Genomic DNA, 17,422 nt, shown 5'->3' with positions numbered 1-17,422 from the left:
GTCTAGCAGCTGCTGGATTGATTTCTCATGGTTCCTTACAATTTTTGAAGCAATTTTTCTTTTCCTGGTCACTAATTGTAATTTTTATCATCTATATCAGAAATTCTGTCCTCACATTGGCTCATTCTGCTGTGTAGACTTTCAATGGAGTTTTTAATCTCCTGGAAATCTGTCTGCATCTGTTTTATGGATTCCATTTGTTTCCTATTTTGGGATTCCATCATGTTCCTCAGCTCCTCTATAGATTTATTAGTCATGTCTTGCACTATGAGCATAATCTCTGCTGTTATCTGAGAGATTATTTCTGATTTCATTTTTTCCAGATCCTCTTTTGTTGCCAGTTCAAGGAGTCCAAGTGGTTGAGTATCAGAGTGTTCCATCTCTTTTCCCCTTGGGGTTGCTGCAGATGATCTGGAAGTCTGGTTTTTAGACTTGTTTATGCATCTTCTCATTTCAATAGGGGGTGGGTGCTCTTGGCACCTGTGCAGCTCACCTCCTCTGTGCTGGGAGTGGTGGAACTGCAGCTCAGAAGCCCCTTCCTCTGGGCTGGGAGCAGTAGAATGGTGGCCCAGAAGCCCCTTCTTGTGGGCTGGGAGTGGTGGAACGGAGGCCTGGAAGCCCCTTCCTCTGGGCTGGGAGTGGTGGAACTTTGCAAGTTAACCTTTCTTAAATTTGCATTTAAAGATGGCATTGTATGATCTAAGAATGATAAAATTCAGGCTAATATTTAAATTTTAATTTCTCTTTATTTAGATTAACATTTAATAGCATATAAAAAATCCATGACAAGTAGAGAGAGAGGCTGACTGGAGAAGGCAGTTAAAAGCTTTCTATTTTAGCACTTCCTTTGGGTGCTTTTTGAACAAGAGGTCTTAACATTTTCATTTTGTACTGTGCCCCAAAGATGGTGAGGCTGGCCTCGCTCACACCGCAGACTTGGAGGTGAAGAGTTCTCATAACTCCTTCCCTGCTTTCCCCCATGATCAAGTGTGAGGAGTGGTGTGGGGGCCAAAGTGCTACTCTGCAATTTCCTTTCCCCACAGCACTCCCACCCTCAGTGTCTTGTCTGTGGCTCCTCCCAGCCACAAAAGCTGACAAAGCCTGGGGCACCAGTTTTAGCAGGCTCTGGGCAAGTGGCCATGGCCTCTTGCTGGGCGCAGCATGATTCTGAGTCCAGGTCTTAGCTTTTAGGCCTGGCCTGTCTCCACCACTACTCGTTGCATTTCTCATTAGCTGGGCTTCTGGGAGAGAGGGGCGGAAGAGGCGAGAAGAATCCAGGAGAGGTGGTAGGAATATCCACAGCAACTTCCTAAGCACCTGTTGCACAACCCTGGCCCCTCATCCACCCACCTGGCCAGGAAGGATAGACAGCACAGTTGCCTCAGGAAGCAAGAGGAGAGGCCGAGGTGAAGCAGTATTCCCAGGCCACAGAGACAGGAATCCCTGAAGCCTGGCTTTTCAGGCCTCTGCCCCACAAAACACAGGCTGCAGAATCCTTCCTGAGAATTATTCATTACCGCTGCACTTTTTAATTTTATGCAATTGGCATATGTTTTATTCATTAAAAAGATAAAATATCTGCGTGCAAGGGAGGCCCTAGAGGACAGCAGTGCCCAGGGTGGCTAATGGTTTCTTTGTAATGCGGTTTAATGCAATGAGGCAACTAATGCGTTGAGGCCTCTGAGAGTCTTTTCCTTTGATGGGGGGTGAGGGGTTGGGAGCTTTGGGTGTGGGGTATGTCAACATCCACGCTTGGCCCATTTGCCCATGAGCTAGTGTCCTGGGCTGAGGCATCACCCCAAGGGGCCAGCAGCAGGAGGGCCTTGGCCATGAAGGCTTCATCTGTCAGACCCAGGAGGTCCCTACTTGCCATCCAACAAGGGTTGAACTGTTCTCTGTGAAAAAAGCCCATTTTGAGAGCAAGGAAAAGCCCTAGCATGCTGATTAGCATGTAGTGGAATAGCTGGCCCAGCCTTTGAGGAACACTCCTTTGGATTTTCTAGAATGTGAATTCCTGAGGAGGCTGTGGCGGGGAAAGCCTACTCTTCTGAGAGAGAGAGTGGGTGAGTAAGGAGCTTCTCACTGAGAATCCTAGGCAACCAAGGAGTAGAACAGTTAAAGCAACAGCCTGCCTTGAGCGCCACTAAACTTCCTGATGTCCCCTGGCATAGGGGAAGACAGATGGTGGGATTACAGGTATCTTTTTAGAATAGGAAAGTAGATACTGAGGGCAGAATGTCCTTCCGCGGGGGTCAGTCAAAATGGTGTCTCCATAGCCAGAGCCAGGGCAAGGTAGTAGAGGCCGAGGGAGACCTGGGGTCTGGGGAAGGGGCCCCCACCCTTGGCTGCTGCTTCCCCTCCTCTTATTTTTTCCATTCTTCTCTCTGATGTAATTTACTAGAACTTCTGTTTTTCGTGTATCTCTTCCTCATAAGACTTTTCTTCCCTTAGAGAGGCTTAAAGGAGGCTCTGAAGAGGCAAGAAGAAGGCTATAATGAGAAAAAAGAGAACAACAACAGCAACAATAATGAGGCAGCAGGTAATGAAGGTGCCATCTTACTGTGGAGCCAGAGGTCAAAGGACACTGAGGCCAGAACTTTTGGTATGAGGGGTCATGTGCTCCAAGAGGTAGGGCAACATAGAATAAGTGTGTAAAGTCTTGTTGCCCTCCAATGCTTTCTGATTTGGTTGAAAAAAATCAGCAAACTCCTAGTGCAAGAAAATAATTGACCTTCTATAGTTTTGTGTGTTTTTCTTACCCATTGCATGGATTTCTGTTTTCTGTTCTCTATCTTGTCTTATTTCTGGGTGTGCGAATGAGTTGTCAGTGCTGGAGAAATGGACTTAAGACCCAAGGTAGTAGCAAAGTTGCCTAAGGGAAGGACACTAGACATTTAATGCAGTAAATCTAAGAGGGTAATAGAAAAAACCAAATGATCATAATGATTGCTACTGATTCAGAATCCAATATATTTAAGGGGCTTCTATATATCATCTCACTTAATCCTCTTAGTGATCCTACAACAACCTACAATGGAGGTAGACCCCACTAGGAGGCAACAAGTCAAATGCCTAAGCAGTAAAGGAAAAGGAGAAAATGAAGGGAAGTGAGGGAAAACAAGATTATAGGGTATAAGCAATGACTGTATAGAATATGTATCACTTTTCCCCTTTCATTTCTGTAACAGGCATGTTAATCAATCACAGCATCCTTGCTGTAACTTGAATTATTTCCTCAACACAGCACTCCAGGCAGCCATTGCTTGTTGGTAGAAGTGAGAACTTGATTTTAAACTTATTTGCTATCCTTAGAGTTGTAAGAAAAACAGTTAAAGCTCTAAAAGGGCCAAGTCATGAGATGCCAGGTGTTTTAGAGGGGCCATGCTAAAGGCATTGAGGGGTTGACCCTATTGATCTACGTCAGGAGAGTACTTTCTGTAGAGTGGTAGTGGAATCCATACTGCAAGGAGTCAAGAAGGTGATGGAAGGAGAACAAAGGACTAAAGGTAAGGTCACCCATGCCGAGGGCTTGGTAGCAATAGGTTCAAAAGTTTCTCTGACTGGTGGCAAGGACAAGCAACAGGGAGGAACCAGGAACACATAACAGATGGAGCCCATAGGTTGAGAGAAGGTGAAAAATTAGAGACCATGAATGAAAACTACTTTGAAAAGTGTGAAGTGCCTCACAAACATACAGAATAGAACATAAAAATAAGAAACTATTTGACACTCTCCCTTTCCTAATGAAATATAATGGGCAGAATAACAGCTGTATCGGAATGTTAGGCACATCAGGAAACTAGCTTCATTGAATGCATAAAATGATTGAATTAAGAAGCTGGACTTCCCTCTGTGCCCGTGGGACTCGTGTTCCAAAGGCCTGTTTCTTATCTCTGAGTTGCCATTTTTGTACTTTAAGAACAGGTCTTGCTGTGAGTAATTGGAAAGCTTAGGTTCGCTTACAGCTACAGTTCCATGGCTGTTCCTCGCAACTTGACCATGACATCCACACAGCCTCTATTCTGCCATGGCTCCCACACAGCCCAGCTTCACAGCCACCTCCTCCCTGTCCCATGGTGACTAACAAGTGCCATCCCACTCGCCCAAAGCCCTTTCTCAAGAACACAATCCCTTACAAAATATCTACCCAATGCTTCCAAAGCAAAGTCTATCTGATGCTACCTTAAAAAAATCACTCTCCAAGCCAGGCCTTGCTTTCTCGCATGGTGCCACCTCCACTGCTGACTGGCAGTTCCTCAGGCCACATTATCCTCTGCCGCTGTGCTGTGGATTGTAGCTGGGATGAGCCTCAGCATCAGCGGGCCATGGTCAGGGAGTTGTCAGGTGCAGACCATGTGGATGACATTTTTCTTGAGTCATGTTTTCTAGCAGTTACCGTGATACTTTTCTTGCTTGGGTTCTGTGTTGAGTAAAAATAGCTACAATTCAGTGAGCAACTATGCTGTGCCAAGCTATTTCACAAAAGTGAGTTCTAATCCTTTTAGAGGCTTGGCAGGGTAGATTCTTGTGGTTGACATCGAGAGATGCTGTTGAGGACTTGCTTCTCAGCTGTCAGTCCTTTCAGGGTCTCCCTAAGTTGCAGAGCATGGCCTTGCTAGAGAGAATGTCCTGTTCCCAGGGACTGAGTGAGGTGGGCATATAAACACCCAGAGTGGAACATTCTACCAGGCCAGGTGCACTCTGGAGATACAGGGCTTTAACTGGTCCTCATTAGAGGGTTTGTCTTCTCCCTCTGCCCAATCTGGCTTTTTCCTTCTTTTCTTTCACAAGTGTTGATTCCTAATAAATCCCCGTACCCCAAACTCCATCTTGGTGTTTGCCTCTAAATCTCTGTGAAAAAGAAGCAGCACCTCCTGTGGTTATTATACAGATAGTACAAGATAATGCACATTAGAATGCTTTTCACAATGTCTGGCATATAGAACATGCTAACCATTGTATTATGGCCCAAAGCCACACAGCTAGGAAGTGTCAGATCCAGGCCTTCAACTCATCTGCCAGTCCTTGTCTTGGCCATCAAATGGATTTGGAAGACTCTCAGACTTTTTCACTGGTGTTTCATATTTATTTACCATGGTTATTTGCTATACCTTTGCATTCTAGATGCTACAGTCTTGGGACAGGGATTGTCCAGTATTCACTGCCAACCCTGAAGGCCTAACAAGGAGCCTGACACATGGAGTATTGCTCCAGTGTCATCCATTGTTTGAATGGTTGTGTAACTGACTGAATCTCCAACTCTCTTCAACTTCTTGCAGGTTCTGAAAAAAAAAATTTATATCACCTGTGTTTGTCAGCTTTTAGTAGCTGTGACAAAATACCTGAGAAAAACAACTTAAAAGGAGGAAGGTCTTATTTTGGCTTATAGTTTCAGAGGTTTCAGTCCATGGCTGCTTGGCCCTATCACTTTGAGCCTGAGGTAAGGCAAAACATTGTGGCAGAGGGTATGTGGTAGAACAACACTTCTTATCTCATGGCAGCTGGGAAGCAAAGAGAGAGGAAAAAAGAGATCAGAGACAAAATATACCATTTGAAGCCATGTCTCCAGTGACTTACTTCCTTCAATAGAGCCCCATCTTCTAAAGTTTCTACTGTCTTGCAGTAGCCTGTTAAGGTATAAAGCCATAAATAGATTAATCCATTGAAGAGATCAGAGCCCTCATGGTCCAAAAATCTCCATCTCCAGACACTACTGCACTGGGGACCAAGTCTTCAACACATGAGTTTTGGGTGGATATTTCAGATTCAAACCATAACCTCATTAAAGATGTCCAGATTTTACTCAAGAGTTTCTGGCTTTTACAGTCATCACAATGCCCAGGTATGGGAACATCTAAGCTAATAAACCTAAACTCCAACCCGAACAGGTCAAAGAAGTGACCATAGTGGTCCAGGCTTCAGAGTTTGACTGAGGGGCCAGAGCTGGAAGCACAACAATAAGGTGAACCTGTACTGGGCATAGCTCAGGCTCTTGCAGGAGCACGGGGTGGGGGTCAGGTGCTGGGCTGGCCCTGTCATTGTCCTCAGCATGGGCCCTGTGTTCCGGAGCGACTAGTTGGCAGGGAAAAGCCCTTCCCTGGATACTTGTACCTGTCAAAGAGGCTTCCCTGGTAGGTTTTCTCACTCACTTCTATGAACCAGTTACTTGGTTGTAAACTGGAGGATTCATCCAAATTCTGAAAACTTGGATCATCTTCGTTTCTACAGAACAGACTCTGGCAGAATCATCTGAGAAAGTCTTTCTTCATGGAAAGTCACACATGCATGCCGTGAAACAGGCCAGCTTCGGAGCGCCAGTCTCCAGAGATGAGAAAAACCCTCCCAACATCCTTCCTCGCCCCAAGCAGAGATAGGAATTCACTAAAGGGTGATCCTAGTCCAGATTTGGAGAGACTACTTTTCCTTTGTCCACTTCCTCTACTTTATTCTGTTTGTGAAGGAGAGTTTGAACAGATCTGTTTAACATCTCACTCTCTTCTAGCAGAATTAAATCTTTAAAAGGGAACCTGAAGAGGGTAGTGGTTGATCTAAAGGTTTTAACTGTGGAATTTTAGACATGGTGATATTTTTGCATCACAGAAATCACCTACACTGTGAGCTAATAGCAGGTCTGGCTCCCTGGTTCTCTGCCTTGCTGCCCATCTATAGTGTGAGATACTGCATATTTGTTTTTAAAATTTTATTGGTACATTTTAGGTATACAATATAATGACATTCATCGTTGGAAATTTGCACCTTTACATAGTCTCTCTTGGTTCTTATTTTTCCCCCTTCCCCTGCCCTCCCTTCAACCCCTCCATCCCTCCCTATTTACAAAAATTTTGTTTCCATTTTTTCATTTTCTCCTATTAATTCCATTCCCTTCTTTTCTTTACCCTACTCCTCCCACTTCCCCCCTCCCCTTTGCCCCTTTTCTTCCTATTTCACGTTATCTATTATACCTTTTAGTCCTTAGTTACACTTTCAGTTTCTCACAAGATACTGTATATTTGGATAAAGTAGTGTTACAAACTAGGCTCTTTTGGACCAAGTTATATCACATGACTTGATGATGTAGTTATAGGAAGGAGAGCAGGGAGAAATTAAAGCACACATTACTAAAGAATGGACACAAATGTTTTCTAATGAGAATTAAATTCAGATGAAACTAATGAAGCAGAAAAGAGTTTGGATTGGCAAGAGTTCTCTGGCTAGTTAGATGCCTCCTCAGGAAGATGGTAGGATAAGCTATAGATGTTGTAGGAGTCTGGCTCCAATACTTTGCCTTTAATTAAAAAAAGAATTTTCTGTAATTATGAAATAATATGTACTTATTATAGAAAATTTGCAAAACAGATAATTAGGGAGATGAAAATGAAAAGCCACATATAAAAGTTCTACTCCCTAGAGTCTGCCACTCTTGACATTTTAGAATGTTCCCTAATGACCTTTAGAAATTATATATATACATATGGTTTTTTGCCCCAGAAAAGGATTTGGTTTAAGAAGTATTAATATGTAAGTAAAAGTAAATTTCATATTTACCACCTGTTGATTTATAGGCCTGCTGTTTGATGCCACATGCTTCATCCCTCTAGTCATGGGCAATATTCACGACAACATATTAATTTGTATTGGTATGATTGTTGTACCAAGCATAGTTGCTGAAATTGTTAATAATTCTAGTAGTTCATATGAAAATTTTCTTCATCAAAAATCATATTGGGTAGAGGGTGTAGCTCAGGGGCAGAGTGTTTATTTAGTATGTGAAAGGTTCAATCTCCCACATTGCAAAAAACTATAAAACAGGCTCCTCTCACACAAACATCATATTATTTGTAAATAATGTCAGTGTTATCTCTGTCTTTTGAGTCCATTTACCTCTGATTTCTATTTTCTTGTCTTGCCTTTTTGGATAAGACTTCCTGTAGAACAAACTTGAATAGAACTTGGTACAAAGGACAAGGTATCTTATAAAGCTTCTAATGTTTTAAAAGTATAAAATTAAAGAGTCTTCATAATAAAACTGTTCACCATAAACAGAAAATAGTTTCCTAAACTTGATGGAGAGCATCTATCATAATGGACTGAGAATATTCTTTTAAAACATATCGACCACCTTTGGAGGATAAATGCATAGTAAAATAGGTAATGTGCATATGATTTCAAATTAGTTAGGATGAAACATATTATCGGAGGAGACATGGAAATAAAAATATAATTGCTATGGTATTAATATTATGCATATATTTTTGGTGCCAGGGATCGAACTCAGGTCTTTGCGCCTGCACAGCAGGTGGCGAAACCACTGAGCTAAATCCCCGGCCATATTATGCATGTATTAGAATGAACATCCTTCTAAATAAAAGCCTTTCTGGAAAAAAATTAACATATTTATATAATTTCTAAAGGCTACTAGGAAACATTCTAAAATGTCAAGAATAGTTGATTCAAGATACTGGATCTTATATTTATATCAGACAAGCAAATTTTGAGGCAAAAAGAATTGTAGGGCTAAAGATAAACATGAAAGAATAATGGAAGGAAAAATTCACTAGGAAGATAAAGAATATTTTAAAACAACCCAATAACTTCTGTCTTTTTAGAGTATTCAATATACATATTTAGGGTATGTATAGTCTATTTCTTTCTTGTTTTAGTGGTTACACATTAATTTTTAGTCTATGTTCTTGATCTAAGAACATTAACATTAACTCAACATGTCCACTCTCCATGGAACAGCACCAGGATCTTATAGAGTTTTACCTCTGGTGACTCATTTATCATTCATGCCATTATCTAATATTATCTGATGACTAATAAATTAGTCACTTGTATTATGGATAAGTTTTTCAAAAATAGTTTCTACTGTTGTTGCTTATTTAGATTTATCCTTGTATATACCAATTAATTTGCTCAACAGTGCTTTCTGTGTTCTACTTTTATTGTTTTGGTTCCATTTATTTCTAAGAAATAACTCTTTAGTAGTTCTTAAAGTAAGGAGTTTTGAGCGATAAATGCTCTTAGTCTTCACTTTGTTTTGCCCTCTGTCTTGAGTGATGGTTTCTCCAGACACTTGATTCCTTGTTGACAATTTTATTTCCTGAATTCGTTGAAGATTTTATTCCTCTGTTTTTTTCTGCTAACACAACAATCTGTTGTTCTGTTTTAGATATTTGTCTTTAATTTGGGGATGCCTAATTTTTTTGAATTCTTTATATATTCTTGATGTTAGTTCTCTGTCCATGGAATACCTGATAAATTTCCCCCGAATCTGCAGATTGTCTCATCATTCTGTTGGTTCTATTGTTATGCAGAAGTTTTAAAATTTGATTTGATCTCATTTGTTAATTTTTGGTATTATTTCTTGTGCCATTGAGGTTCTGTTCAGAAAGTCCTTGCCTACGTCTATGTCTTTGAGAGTTTTACCTATTTTTTTCTTTCAGTAGATTAAGTGTTTCTGTTTTAACATTTAATTCTTTGATCCATTTTGATTTTAGTTTAGTAAATTGTGAGATATATGGGTCTAGACCCAATTTTATGCATGTGGATATCCAATTTTCCTAGCATCATTTATTAAAGAGGCTATCTTCCCTCCAGTATGTTTTTGCCCCCATTGTAAAAGATCAAATAAGACTCTGTGTCTGGGATTGTTTCTACTTCTTCTATTCTGTTCTATTGATCCAGATGCCGGCTTTGTGCCAGTACCATGCTGTTTTAATCACCAGTAGGTTTGTAATGTAACTTTAAGTCTGGGATTGTGACGTCACTACTTTGCTTATGTCACCTAGTATTTCTTTTGCTATTCTTGGTCTCTTCTAATTTCATATAAATTTTAGGATGTTTTCTCTATCTCTATAAGAACTTTTGATTGGGATGGCATTAAGTCTGTGTATCAGTTTTAGAAGAATAGCCACTTTGATTATGTTGATTTTACCTAAGCAGGAACAGGGGCAATTTTTCTATTTTCTAATATCCTCCTTGATTTCCTTTTTCAGTCTGATGTAATTTTCATTGTAGAGGTCTTTCACTTCCTTAGTTAGGTTAATATCTAAGTATTTAATTTTTTTGATGCTATTGTGAATGGTACTGTTTTCATAGAGTTCATTATTAGTGTACAGGAATGTTATTGATTTTTGTGTACTTGTTTTGTATCTCGCTATACTGTGGAATTTGGTTATCAATTCTTGGGATCTTTTGGTGGAGTTTTTTGGGTCTTGTAAGTAAAGGATAATGTCATCTATATATAATAATATTTTGACTTCATCCTTCCTATATGTATCACTTTTATTTCTTTCTGTTGACTGATTGCTGTGGCTAATGTTTTGAGGACTATTTTGAACAGGAGTGGTGATAATGGATATCCTTGTCTTGTTCCTGATTTTAGACAGAAGCTTTCAGATTTTCCCCATTTAATATAATGCTGGCATTAAGTTGGTCATAAACAGCTTTTATCATGTTGAAATAAGGCCCTTCTGTACCTATTTAGGATTCTTATCATGAATGGATGTTGAAACAAAGGCTTCTTCTGGGTCTATTGAGATGATCTTGTGATAAGTAACATTTATTGATTTGTGTGTGTTTAACCATCCTTACATCCCTGGGATGAAGCCTAGTTAGTTTTGATGTGTGATCTTTTTGATGATTTGTCCCTTTCTGCTTGCCAGTATCTTTTAAAGAATTTTTGCATCTATGTTCATTAGAGAAATTGGCCTATAGTTCTCTTTTTCGGGTTGTATCTTTCTCAGATTTTGGGATCAGAATAATGTTAGCTGCTGAGAATGATTTTGGAAGTATTCTTTCTCTCTCAATTTCTTTTCTTTTTTTTTTTTTTTTTTTTGCTACCAAGGATTGAACTCAGGTCCTTGCGCTTGCGCAGCAGGCAGTGCAACCACTGAGCTAAACCACTGGCTCTCTCTCAATTTCATTAAGAAGTTTGAGGAGTATTGGTGTTAGATCATCCCTGAAGTTCTTGTAGAATTTAGCTATGAATCCCTTAGGTCCTGGACTTTTCTTTGTTGGTAGTTTTTTAAATTACTGCTTCAATTTTATTTCCTGTTAATGAATTGTTCAAGATTTTTAAGTCTTCTTGGTTCAGTTTTGTCAATACATATATATCTAGGAATTGCTCCAGTTTTTCTGACTTTCCAATTGTTTGGGATATATGTTTGTGAAATAGTTGTTAATAATTTTCCGGATTTTGGCAATGTCCATTGTGATTTTACCTTTTTCATTTCTAATTGCATTAATTTGTCTCTTTACTTTTTTGGATATAATTGGCTAAGAGTTTGTCTATTTTATTTATTCTTTCAAAGAACCATTTCTTTGATTCATTGATTCTTTGTATTTTTTTTTAGTCCATTTCATTAATGTCCACTCTGATTTTTATACTTTTCTTCCTTGTATGAGCTCTGGGTTTGGATTGTTCTTGTTTTTCTAAAACCTTGAGCTGCATCATTTGGTTATTTGGGTTCATTCTATTTTTCTAATGTGGGCATTCACTGCTGTAAACTTCCCCTCATTGCACTGCTTTCATTGTGTCCCATAAGTTCTGGTATGTTGTACTGGCATTATCATTTTTATTTTTTTGTGTTGGGGATTGAACTCAGGCCCTTGCACTTGCAAGGCAGGTAGTGGTACCACTGATCTAAATCCCTAGCCCTAGCATTATCATTTAATTCCAGGAACTGTCTTATTTTGTCCTTAATTTCCTCTGTGACTCATTGATTATCAAGAATGTGTTATTTAATTTTCATATGTGTGCATAGTTTCTGTGATTTCTTTTGCTATTGATTTCCAGTTTCATTGCACTGTGATATGATAATATGCATGGTAAAATTTTGATTCTTTTGCATTTACTGAAGTATGCATTATTAAGTTGTATGTGGTCTATTTTGGAGAAAGTACCATGTATAGCCAAAAAGAACGTGTATTCTGTTGTTGTTGGGTGGAACACTCCGTAAATATCTATTAAGTCCATTTGGTCAAAGGTGTGGTTCAACTCTGATATTTCTTTGTTAACTTTTTTGTTTAGTTGATCTGTCTATCTGTGATAGGGGTATTGAGATTCCCCACTATAATTGTATTGATGTTTATCTGATCTCTTATGTCCATTGGAGTTTGCTTCATGAAATTGTGTGCACTGTTCTTTAGTGCATATATGTTTGTAATTGTTATTGCTTTCTGTTGAATAGTGCTGTTACAATTTCAATTACGATATGTAATGTACTTCATTCCATCTTTTGATCAGGGATAGTGGGTTCCATTCCCATTTTCCTAAAAGGCAGGATTCTGGATTTATGCAGAAGTTTCACTCTCTACCTTGTCTAGGCTCAGGCCTCTGTCTTTTGTCCCACTGTGGACACAGAAGCCCCAGTTTTTAGTTGTAAGAGTGTATATCTGGATCTGATGTTCTCCTGGACTTCCATTGTCTTAGTTACTTTTCTCTCATTGCTGAGAAAAAAAAAATACCCAACACCCAAAGTTAAAGAGGGAAAGGTTTATTTTGCTTACAGTTTGTAGAGATTTCAGTCTATACTTGGCTGGCTCCAAGGGAAGGTGGCACATGGCAGAGGGGCAATAGTTCATGGTGGTGGAAGACAGTAAAAGCAATAAGAGAGTTTAACAGTGTCTTTCTGCTCTTTTTTATCTTATCCATACTCCTTAAGGTGGTTAGCACTTACATCCTTAACCCTAGTGCCCTTGAGTCTAGGTTTGCACCATGAATCAATCACATATTCTAAATTCAGCCACCTCTGAAAAAGCCCCACCTATGACTCCACGAGACTTTGAGGGGACATCTAGACATAAGCCATAAAGTCCATAATAGGTGTTTAAGACCCTACATCTCTGGTTTTCATCTGTTTTTTTTCTCTTAAGTGAACGTTCCCTTTTTCTTCCTTTTCCTCTATTCTCCCTCCCTCCCCTTTCTACTTCTTTGTTATGCCTTTCAATTTGCTTTTAAAAACTTAATCTAACACTTTGGTTGTGTTAACATAGTTTACTGTCTTGTCAGAAATTAAAGACCCATATTCTGTTTTGCTTGCTGTGTTGTTAAGCTAATATTACAAGCAAAGGAATTTTATCATAAACTTCTTACATGCATATTTTTTAGCTGGAATATATTTATTTTATGAATATACCTTAATTGAATATTTGTTTCTTCACTCTTAAATTAACTATTAATAATGCTAGCATTGACAATAAGTATACATCTCTCCCATAAATTGAGCTATTGTATATGCTTATTTATTACTACCTTGCTTCTTCCACCTAAAAATTTATATGCAAAGAAAACAAATTAATTGAGTCAGGAGGAAGGGAAGTTCCTCTTAACTCAAAGAAAATAATAATCATGGTAAAGAGCTAGGATAGAAACCTAATTCTATTTTTTCCTTGAGGTACGCCATGAACTATGGTACTTAGAGGCCTAAGAGGAGAAGAAAACATGGTGAAAATATGTGTTTCATATTGTCCATGAAATAAAATTAAATACATTGTTTAAGAGAAGTGCATTTCCCCCTAACATTATTACAAATGAGAGACCTCTAGCATAATATTGACATACAATTGAGTAACAGTGGTTCTGAGAAGAATTAAACAATGCATTTCATGTATCCAGCTTCCTGGAAGTCTAGCTTCATCTCTGGTAATATTTAAAGCGCTTCCCATGGAGTCTTAATCTGGAGACAATGAAACTCCTGAAGTTGCCTCCCAAGTTTGTGTGCTGCATTCTGGGCCCTAGAGATCTGAGGCTGTTGCTGCTGGCCTTTCTGTTAATATTGATTTTGTATAGGTCTTCATTCCATCCTCAGCTCCCAAAGGTAGCAAAGCTTTGTGTGCAAATTGAACAACACTTGGCAACTGCTGGTGGCTCACAGGTGGGTGTGAGTGGACCCAACCATCACGTAGAGGAGCTTGTTTATTCCTTCTTCTTCAGTATCTGAAGAGGAATCAGAAAGCTCTGGTTGTCACTGGAGGCAATCTGGCCTTAAAGCCCTAGGATGAGTCTGATACTAAGACAGCATAAAGGAGTCGACAGAGAGACCATTGTGGTTGCGGATGACATCACTCACTGCCGATTGCACATGTCTGGAACCTACTCTGGCCCCAGACTTCAGCTATTTCCAGGTGTTTTATTCTAGCTTAAGCCAGTTTGAGTCATGTTTTTGTTACTTGGACCACAAAGTATCTTAAACAATACAGAGATGCATAACTGTCAAGCAGAAATCCATGACCAAACGATGTGGGAATCATTTCACTATAGAAATTGGTTACAGCACTAAAGCATCAGTTACCTGATATTTTCCAAGCACTGGGCACTGCTTTTAGTATCGTGTATCCATTAATTTATCTTATCTTCACAAGAACTCAGTGAGATTAGAGTCAGGATCAGCAGCAGCCCCATCTTGATTTCACGGACATAGAAATGGAATTGTAAAAGTTAGGTGATTTGGCTAAGATCGCTTCGCTTCTGAATTCAAGCAGTCTGGCCCAGGGGTCCTGGGTGCTAATCAGTGTATCAATAATGTCTCTCAATAAAGTGCATGTGTGGCCTATATGAATAACATTTCTTCCAATTTGAGTTTTTTTGTGCGTGCAATTGAACAACACAGAGATCCTGATTTTAATTCTTGGCTAGAATCTGGAGGACAGCTATTCTGTACTGCCAAGGGACTGGCAGATGTACAACTTTTTAGTCAGTCAAGCAGGAAGGATGCCATCATGGTTAAGACCAGGAAAGGGTAATCAGATTACCTAGTTGAATCCTGGCTTTGTCACTTATCAACCTTATGATCTCATTTATGAGAGCTTCATTTTCCTCAGCTATAAAATGAGGGATGGTAATACCTAGCTTGCAAGGTTTTGTATGGACTCACTAAGATGGTGTGCACAGAGCACGGCCATCTATCTGAAAGACCTGGAGTTAGGACAGAGGGTCTCTGACCTCTGGCCGAGGTGTAGATGCCTGGTGGTCAGAGTCTCTGTGTGGCAGGGGTAAGGCATGCCATTTGATGTGGAGAGTAGAATAAGTCAGTGGCTGTGTGGATGTTAGTATCTAGAATAAGCAGACTCATAGTCTTGAAAGTAGAATGGTGGGGTGCAGGGAGTCATTGTGCAGTAGTCTCTGAGATGATGGAAAATTCTGGAAATAGATAATGGTGACAGTTACACAGTGTTGTGCCTGTACTTAATGCTGCTGAATTGCGCACTTAAAAATAGTTAAACTGGTAAATTTTATGTATATTACCACAATAAAAAAACTGCGAAGAAAAAAAACGAGGACTTGTGATCGTTACTGGTTAAGTGACAGTAGGGATGGTGATAACTGGTTATGAATACCAAGAGCAGGTATGAAAATTTAAAACCCATAAAAGAATGAGATTATATTTTTAGAGCACTTTTTATACCTAATGTCTATTTGATCATGATCATTAGGTGAATAATAAAAAAGTCAAAGGAATCCTGAGATAGAAAAGATAACGAAAGGTCATTTTTTCATTGCCTTGCCATTTGGAGAAAGTGTGTTTCCAACCCTCTGGGGGCTTATTCTGTGGCGGGAGGGTTGTGATTCTCACTTATTACCAAAAGACACAAAGCTCACGACATTTAGTCTCCTGGTACAGACGGAAGTAAAGTTTCTTCCAAGGCCCCACTCGGTTTCCACAGTACTTTCTATGTGTACTGTTAAGTCTCAGCCTTAAAACTAAAAAGCATCTAATAAGAAAAAAGTACATGACCTCCTGTGACTAAAAAAAGGAAAAAATCTAGCTCTAAACTTTTAAAGGAAAGTGCATCTTCATAATAACAATAAAACCTCCCAATCAAGCCTTGGAGAAGCAGACTGCATCTCTATCTTTGCCTGGGGCCCATAACTATCCTTAGCTAATCTTTCTCTGACAGATAAAGAGCTGCTATATCCATTCTTATAGCTCAATTTTAAACTTTATTCAGAGAAATGGGGAGAGGAATCCCTGGTTGGGAATAAAGAATGAGCATCTGAGGGTGGGCAAGGGAAAGAGGAGGCTAGGAATCACTTATGTATAGAATAGAAGCTTCCAGAGAAAACAGGTCTAAGATCCCCAGCGCCTCAGATTTGTCAGGATGACTTTAGACAAATCTGAGACTGCAGTGTCACCTCCAAATCAGTCCCCTGTAGAACTCTGTCTGTTCCAGTCTCCCTTTACTGGGATGTACCATTGCAGAGGGTTATTCTAATGTGTAAAATTGGTGAGCAGATGGCCCCTTCTTTTTAATGAGGAGAGAACAAGATGAGCTTTCACATACTGTGGCAACCGAAAAGGTGAAAAATAAGCAGGAAGTGTGAGAGTTGTGAGTCCCCACCTTGGGCCCCCAAGGAAAACTATAAAATTTATGAAACCTTTGGTCAAGATATCTTTAAAAATAAGAAAGATATTTATCAGCTCAAGATGACTTCTGTTTAGCTCTCTAATAGAGGTAGGTACTTCTGAAGGGCCATTCGAGCCCTAGAATGCTTGTCTTCATGAAACTGGTATGTGTGTTCAATCTGCTCCTTGTTAGAAAAGCACTATGGGGAAGGTGTTTGCCCTGCCCCTGTAGACGCCTTTCTCTGTGGCCTGCTATCTTTAGTTACTCTCTCATTGCTGGAACAAAATACTTGACATTCATAAGTTAAAGAAAGAGAGGTTTATTTTGGCTCACAGTTTGGGGAGGTTTCGGTCCATAGTCTGCTGGCTCCAAAGCAGGTCAGCATGGCAGGAGGGCCTGGCCGAGGAGAAAGAGCTCATGGAAGGGAGGCAGGAAGCAGTGAGCCATCAAGGAGAGGGAAGGATTTATCCTTCCGGGCCATGCTGACAGTGACCCACCCCTTCCCACCTGACTTCACCTCCCAACGTCACACTCAGCTGTAAACCCAGCAGTGGAGTAATCCAGATTCACACCCCATGATCCAGTATCATATACCCATGATTCTATCACTTCCCCAAGCCAACCTATGAGTGCATGAGGTTTTGGAGGGACATCTAGATATAAGCCTTAACATCTGCCCTTTTCTCGTGGGAGGGCAGAGGCAGCCCTCTTTCTACTATTTGAACTCATCTTCCTGGACCTGTGGCCAAAACAGAGCTAGCTAAATTCTAATGCCAGGGGTTCAGGGTAGGGACTTAGAGCATATAATTTGCTTGGTTTGTTTGCTAGAAGTAATATAAATTCAGGAGCCATGGAGACACCATCCTTTGTCATATATATGAAAGAATGGAAAAAGTCTGCTTAGCAATAAAGAGCTAAGAGTATTTTATGTTCCTGTCATTTTTCTAGTCATCAGTTCTCATCCTTTTTAAAGATCTGGCTATACTTGGCTTCTCTGAGCTATGTCATCATCTTCCAAAAAAATTGTTTTTATGTCTTAAGCTAGCCAGAATTTTTCTGTTACAGGCAACAT

The 17,422-nt window shown here is 39.8% G+C and overlaps 1 protein-coding gene across 9 annotated transcripts in view; it reads left to right on the top strand.

Annotated features, from left to right (window-relative positions):
* Window positions 1-17,422, top strand: part of LOC106008094 (uncharacterized) — a 120,188-nt gene that overhangs the window by 25,001 nt on the left and 77,765 nt on the right. For all 9 annotated transcript variants that reach the window (XR_015449075.1, XR_015449073.1, XR_015449074.1 and 6 more), the window contains one exon: window positions 2,452-2,539. Coding sequence is in view for 6 of the 9 variants with exons in the window: in XM_087205787.1 (XP_087061913.1) it covers window positions 2,452-2,539 (88 nt within the window). In the remaining 3 variants the exon portion in view is untranslated. The remainder of the gene's footprint in view (window positions 1-2,451; window positions 2,540-17,422) is intronic.

The sequence above is a fragment of the Heterocephalus glaber genome, unplaced genomic scaffold (assembly GCF_053883595.1).
Source record: "Heterocephalus glaber isolate CG9 unplaced genomic scaffold, H.glaber_assembly_v1.0 deba00000613, whole genome shotgun sequence".
NCBI lineage: Eukaryota > Metazoa > Chordata > Mammalia > Rodentia > Bathyergidae > Heterocephalus > Heterocephalus glaber.
Note: the sequence above shows the minus strand (reverse complement) of the source record. Positions and strands in the feature narration are given on the sequence as shown.